The 6,850-nt window shown below is 56.1% G+C and overlaps 1 protein-coding gene across 1 annotated transcript; it reads left to right on the top strand.

Moving 5' to 3' along the window:
- The first annotated feature begins 3,320 nt into the window (after positions 1 to 3,320).
- UQCC5 (ubiquinol-cytochrome c reductase complex assembly factor 5) lies at positions 3,321 to 6,164 on the top strand. Its single transcript, XM_002713383.6, has 2 exons — positions 3,321 to 3,572; positions 5,712 to 6,164. The coding sequence occupies exons 1-2, from the start codon at positions 3,422 to 3,424 to the stop codon at positions 5,801 to 5,803; spliced, it is 243 nt and encodes an 80-aa protein (XP_002713429.1). The 5' UTR covers positions 3,321 to 3,421; the 3' UTR covers positions 5,804 to 6,164.
- The last annotated feature ends 686 nt before the right edge of the window (positions 6,165 to 6,850 follow it).

Genomic DNA, 6,850 nt, shown 5'->3' with positions numbered 1-6,850 from the left:
GCCGTCCAATGGGAGCGGCGCTCGGCCCGGGGGGCGGGAGGCCCCGGGAGGGGCGGGGCGGGCTCCCGGCCCCCTCCCCCTGGTGCCCAGCGCGGCCGGGGACTCTGCGCCCCCCCTTCGGTCGTCACGGCGGCGATGGCGGCTCCTTCTGCTCCCAGCGCTGGAAGTCGGAGGGCGCAGTGGCTGCAGTCCCCGCGAGGCTCCGGACGGACGAGCGTGACGGGTCAACGCGGTCCCCCGGGGTCTTCCGCCTCCGCCTGCAGGCGCGGGGGTCCGGCCCTCAGTCCCCGCATTCTCCTGCCCAGGGTCCTGTGCGACGGTGCAGCCCCCGCGACTGCCCGCAGGCCGGAACCCAGGCCGCGCCACTCACTCACCTGGAGAAAAAAGAGCTCTTCCCGTGCGCTCCGGGAGCCGGCGGGCTGAGACCACGCCCGTGGGGGCAGCCTCTCCTCTGCCCCGCGGTGCCTACCGTGGGCCCCGGGGCCACTGCGACCGCTTGGACCCGACGGCTGCAAATGGCCGCCTACTTCTTGGCTTCCAGGGGCAGGACCCCTCTGGAGCTGCCGCCTCCCCTTCTGCCATACTTTCCAACCGAAGTCCTCTTTCCTGCTAGAATCTCGCTCACCTGCCTCTCACCGCGACTCCGTTTTCTGAGCTTGCGGAGAGGCCCACCCAGCCCTCTTAAGCCCTGCGCGTGCCGAGCGAGCCAGCTGGACACAAGCCCTTTGCGGGGGTGGTCTCGCTGAGCTTAGGGGTGCGTACACTTCCAGTGCTCCGCGACACCTCGGCTGAGGACCTTCCGTGCCCGCCCTTGGGCCAGACGCTGGTGAGGCTGGAGGCCAAAGGGTGGGCCCTAGTGAGCTGGCCGTAGGTGAACCTGTTCCGGAGCCACCATGAGAAATGAAAGCGGGTGCCCAGGTGCAGTCCACCTGCAGGAGAAGGGGTCTCCCTGCAGAGAAGGGATCCAGTTAATGAACAAGGCAGAAAGCCGGCTCGCTGTGCCCAGGGTCTCAGCTCAGCCCCCCATGCCACGACCCGGCCCCACCACCTGTCCTCCTGCCCCGGCTGCACTCTGTCATCTCCGGTTTGTTTTCCATAGTTTGTGTCCACATCACCAAGCCCTCTGACCGGGGCTAGGCTTTCATTAGTTTCTCCTTTCTCAAATCTGTTCCCACCACTTGCTTTTTCAACCCCCTCCCCGGGGGGGGGGGGTGAGGTGACTATCCCTTTCTGGATAGGCTCAGTGATACAGCATGAATAATATGGCAAGGGTCGGGTCCGGAGTCAGAGCGCTCTTCTGTCTAGCATGTTTGAGAATTTGACCGTCCAAGAATATTTCATACCACCTATGCCTATCATCCCGCATAGCTTAAATCCTCCCGATTACTTACAGTACCTAAAACAATGTAAACCTATGGAAAGAGTTCTTAGCCGGCGCCGCGGCTCACTAGGCTAATCCTCCACCTAGCGGCGCCGCCACAAGGGGTTCTAGTCCTGGTCAGGGCGCCGGATTCTGTCCTGGTTGCCCCTCTTCCAGGCCAGCTTTCTGCTGTGGCCCGGGAGTGCGGTGGAGGATGGCCCAAGTGCTTGGGCCCTGCACCCCATGGGAGACCAGGAGAAGCACCTGGCTCCTGCCATCGGATCAGCGCGGTGCGCCGGCCGCAGCGCGCCAGCGTGGCAGCTATTGGAGGGTGAACCAATGGCAAAGGAAGACCTTTCTCTCTGTCTCTCTCTCTCAGTGTCCACTCTGCCTGTCAAAAAAAAAAAAAAAAAGTTCTCATACTGTATTGTTTAGGGATTATTGACAAGGAAAAAGTCTGTCTGTGTTCAGCAGATACAATGTGTGTTGTTTTTTTTTTTTTTTTTGAATATTTTCCAGCCTCAGGTTTGAGTCCATGGATGTGGAACCCATGGATATTGAGATCTGACTACCTATGTGAGGGCCAGGGCCCGGTAAGTCACTGTCATCATCGTAATTGACATTAGGTATAGCTAATGTTAGTTGAGCAGTTAATATTTCTGGGCGTGGGTTCAGAGCTACATTTGGCACAGCTAAGGGAGTAGGGATGTGATGTGACAACAGTGCCCATGGTGTTTAACCATCTGGCTTTCCTGTGAGTAAGAGACATGCATGGGGTGGGCATTTTAGCCTGTTAATTCTTTTTTTTTTATTTTTTTTATTTTATTTTTTTTTTATTTTTTTGACAGGCAGAGTGGACAGTGAGAGAGAGAGACAGAGAGAAAGGTCTTCCTTTGCCGTTGGTTCACCCTCCAATGGCCGCCGCGGCCGGCGCGCTGCGGCCGGCGCACCGCGCTGATCCGATGGCAGGAGCCAGGAGTCAGGTGCTTTTCCTGGTCTCCCATGGGGTGCAGGGCCCAAGCACCTGGGCCATCCTCCACTGCACTCCCTGGCCACAGCAGAGGGCTGGCCTGGAAGAGGGGCAACCAGGACAGAATCCGGCGCCCCGACCGGGACTAGAACCCGGTGTGCCGGCGCCGCTAGGCGGAGGATTAGCCTAGTGAGCCGCGGCGCCGGCCCAGCCTGTTAATTCAAATGCCCATTAGAATGCCCCGTCCCACCAGTCTCTGGGTTCAACACCTAGCTCGGGCTCCTGACTCCAATTTCCTGCTCATGCAGGTTCTGGGAGACTGCAGCGATGGCTCACATGGTTGGGTCCCTGCCAACCACCTGGGAGACCTGGGTTGTGATCCAGGATTCCTGGCTCTGCCCAGCCCCAGCCACTGGGGGCATCTGGGAAGTGAACCAGCACAGGGGAGCTTGCCTTTTCAGTCTCTCTGCGTCAGAAAAGAAAACAAAAAGCATCTGTTAGTTCCTGTGTAACGGTATGTGCCCCCATTAAAGACAGCTTCCATTAATTAATTTTAAGGTGTGTCACGAAACGCCTGCTGTGATAAAGTTGTGTTCGACAATGTATATCAAATTCTGTTGTTTGGGAAGCCTAGTGGCCAACCACGTTCCCGAAACACAGGCATCGTGACTGCATTTTAGAGGATGGCGCGGCACCATCAGCCCATCAGAGAGGGTCGTCACTTCCAACGGAGTATTAGGGAAAAAGATGGCGGTGGCGGAGTTGGGGGCACCGCAACCAACCGGGAGCCACCGCCTGCACCCGGGAGACCGGGGGCGGGGCCGGGCCGACGCCACGTGGGAGGGCCCCAGGGCTCCGCCCCCTGGGCCAGCCGCCTCTAGAGCTGCGGCGCGTGCGCCAGCTGCTGCAGCAGCAGCTCGGCTGCACGGAGCACGCGCACCTCCCGGCACTCTGATTGGCGATGCACGCGCCCTGCCGCACTCTGATTGGCAGAGCGGTGTCCGGGCCCACGCGACGTCTCTGAGCTCCCTCCGCTCCGCACCCGGCGGACAGTGGCTGCTCATCGCCCGGGCCTTGCACCTCGGTCGAGCATGTTCTCCAGGGCCCAGGTGAGGCGGGTTCTGCAGCGGGTGCCCGGGAAGCAGCGGCTCGGTATCTACAGGTTCCTGCCCTTCTTTTTTGTCCTGGGAGGAACGATGGAGTGGATCATGATCAAAGTGCGCGTGGGCCAGGAGACCTTCTGTAAGTGCGGGGGCAGCTCCTCTCAGGGGCCCGTTTTCCTGGGGGGCGGGTTTAGATGACGGATCACTCCACCAGGAGCGCAGGGCCAGTGAGGTAGGTTCCATTCGCGAGGCAGGCTCTCCTCCCAGTGGGCCACACTGGTGTCCTTCTGACCTTCACCCCTACCAGGGACATTGTTTGGGTCTCAGGAACGGAATTCCTCACATCCATCTGTGGAAGCCGGGACCTCCAGTCCTCTCTCAACTCTTCAGCCCAAACCCTTGAAGGAGCTGATCTGCCTGGCACCGGGCCTTCGGCCCGTAGTCGGATGCCCGGCACTGTGAAAAGGACGCCGGACAGGCCAGTTGCTCTCGCAGCAGGACTTTCTCAACCCTTAGGCTCCCGCTGCTTTGCCCCTCCTGAAAGTGTTATGAATTTCAGTTACCCACCCTCAATATTAGAGAGCACCCAGGAGAGGATCCAGTTAAGGAACAAGGCAGAAAGCCGGATCGCTGTGCCCAGGGCTGTGAGGGAGTCAGCTGGCCTGGACGCTGCGGGGAAGGCTTCCAGAGGTCGGACTCGAAGACCGAGTGGTGTCAGGCAGATGACAAGGTGATCTGTGGGGTCCAATGGAGAGAGCAGGCATGGAAGCCCTGGGTGAGCTGCTCTTGGAGGGACTGAAGTAGAGGGGTGAAGTGGCTGGAAAGGTGCCTGGACATGAGGCACGAGGCCGCACGAGGAACAAGAATGCACCCAAGGACCCAAAGATTTTAAACAGATTCACAGCTCTGGACACGGCCACTGTGGAGACCAACAGGAACAGAGCCTGCGTGCTTGTCCAGGTTGGAGAGCGTGGCTTTATCTAGGTTGGGGGCAGCAGGACTGCCAAGTGGACAGAGACCCCAGAGGGAGTTCTGACAAGGCCTGGAGATTGAGTGGACTCAGATGGGGGTGGGGTGGGGAAGGGGTGACACCTTTCCTGAAGGTGGGCCCCACTTGGGTTGTGCCGAGGTGGAGATGGTTACATAGGTCTGAAGCTTGGGTGGCAGAGCCCGCCCGCTGCTGTGGACCATTCAAAGGCAAACTTTGAATGTCAACCTCCAACACTTAGGAGGGACAGAATGGCTAGAGGGCCAAGGAAGGTTCACTGTCGTAGAAGACAGGAGGTTGAGGAAGTCTGGCTCTGTGAGGGGAGAAGTCCCCTTGCCCTAGGGGAGACTGGAGGGTACGCTAGCCTGTATCAGAGAGTCCCTCCCAGAGAAGGTGGCAGAGGAGTGGGCCTTGGAAATGAGCAGAGTTCTTTACTGGTGACTTTTCTCTGTGAAGGGCTGGGTGAAGAAGGGTCAGAGTCACGGCTGAGAAAACAAGACGGTCAGACCTGGTAGGGGCCCAGAAGCATTAGTGGGTCGGTAGAGCATAACCAGCAGGGGGAGGCGTGGAGAGGGAAGTTGGATGGATTAGCCTGTGGTTGGGGTTCCGAGGGCATTAAGAAGTTAAGACACTGACTAGAACGTGAGGGAATTTCAGCAGCTTGGTGGGACCAGAGGGGAGAGGGCTGAGAGGCTGGTGAGCTCTGGGGACAGCGGCGCAAGAACAGCAGTAGAGGGTATGACCCAAGCAGAACCCCTTCAGGGGAGCCTCCACGCGGCTGCAGGGGGGAACCGGGCTGCTGCTTCAGCCCCTGCTTGGTAGTTGGTGCATGAAAGCGTACAGGACAGGGGCAAGGAGGAGCCTGAGCCAAGTGCAGAAGAGGTGGTGGCAGCCGCACAGCAGAAGCCCCTAGGGAAGAGGATTATTCCTGTGAGGGTGCACAATCAAGAGTCTGGAACAGCAGCACCTGGGAACAAGGAAACTGACCTCCCCTCCCCAGCCTGAGGTTTCAGTGAGGGGTGATTAAGAGAAGCTGGAGGGGCAGCAGGAACAGCCCAGAGCGTGCGAGGGCGTGACCCCGTCAGCAGGCGCCACGGTCACCTTGCCGTGCTAAGTCTAGAGATCCACCACTGGTCCTCAACCAGCTCGTGTTGATGTTTTTATTGTGGTGTGAAATCAGACATTCGGAAATAGGTGGCAGACCTAGACTGCTGGTTCAGTTACTAAGATGTCAGCATTTTTAATCTCCCAGTTGCTTAAAAATCTAAGCAAGCTTTTTGTTTGAAACAGATGACGTCTACCGCAGAAAAGCCTCAGAAAGACAGTTTCAGAGAAGGCTGGAAGATGCATCCGAGACCGAACTTCAGCAGCCAATAAAGTGAATGTGAATCTCCACTACGGGTTCAGCTCCTTTAACAGTGTACTGTTCAGATCTCTTGTTCTGTGACACAGCTTGTCTTCTAGCAGATACACATTATTCCAAGAAGTGCCTTGCAAACAGTCTTCATAGTTTTGCAGTCTGCTCAAATACTTCCTACCTCCCTGCGGGACAGCACTTAGGCGGAAACATTTTCTCCTCCGACACCCCCCGAGAATCTAGTCCATGAAGTATTTCTTGAGCAAATCAAGCATCAGTCAGTACGCCTCTCAGTGCAGCCTGAATTGGAAAGCCCTTTCTTTTTGGGCCACAAATGGTTAACTATATTTTTTTTGGCAGAATTCAAAATAAATTATGGATATTTACATGTTCTCCACTGCGAGATCATTTAAACCAAAATAATTATGAGAATTACATTTCTCCCAGCTTCAAGAGTGTAAGCTTTTTGCTAGTGTGGACTACACATTCTTCATGCTGGTGTTCTTGTGAACAGAAATGGGCCCGACCTTTGCATCCTGGACTGGGCATCCACGAGAACTGCAGGCAGCAAGCTTCACACTCCTCTGAGACATGCTGCTCTTTCATCAAGCTATCCAGGTGCTATTCCTTCTGTAAGAAATGACCCTACACAGTGCAAACTGGCCACATACTTGAACTAAACCAGGGGCTCAATCTACTGAGAGGTTTGGCATAAATGTGGGACAACTGGTAGAAAAAGTCACTTTCTCATGTTTGGATGACCATCCAACATCTTTTCAACAAGACAGTATCTACACACTAAAGACGACTACATTTCAAAATGGTGTTTAATTACTGTGCAGGAGTAGGTGTGCTGATTCTTAAGGTCACAGTGTATCCTCAAGTTCATTATCTCTGCCATAAACATAATCATGTCATCTTGTTTTTCTAGCTATATTCCCCCTTAATTTAAGTTTGTCTTTTTATGCTAGAATCAATTCAGTGTAAAATGACTCAGATCTTACAAAAAGCACTAACTGGGGCTGGTGTTGTGGTGCAGCAGCTTCAGCTGCCACCTGCGACACTGGCATCC

Source organism: Oryctolagus cuniculus, chromosome 10 (assembly GCF_051225735.1).
Source record: "Oryctolagus cuniculus isolate XC-2025 breed Fujian yellow rabbit chromosome 10, ASM5122573v1, whole genome shotgun sequence".
In the NCBI taxonomy this organism is placed as follows: Eukaryota; Metazoa; Chordata; class Mammalia; order Lagomorpha; family Leporidae; genus Oryctolagus; species Oryctolagus cuniculus.
This window is presented reverse-complemented; position numbering and strand designations above follow the sequence as displayed.

Bases quoted from the DNA above. Each gene is read 5' to 3' on its own strand.
- UQCC5 (XM_002713383.6), top strand. From the start codon at position 3,422: ATGTTCTCCAGGGCCCAGGTGAGGCGGGTTCTGCAGCGGGTGCCCGGG. The intron at 3,573-5,711 runs GTAAGTGCGGGG...TGTTTGAAACAG, and splicing joins CGTGGGCCAGGAGACCTTCT to ATGACGTCTACCGCAGAAAA.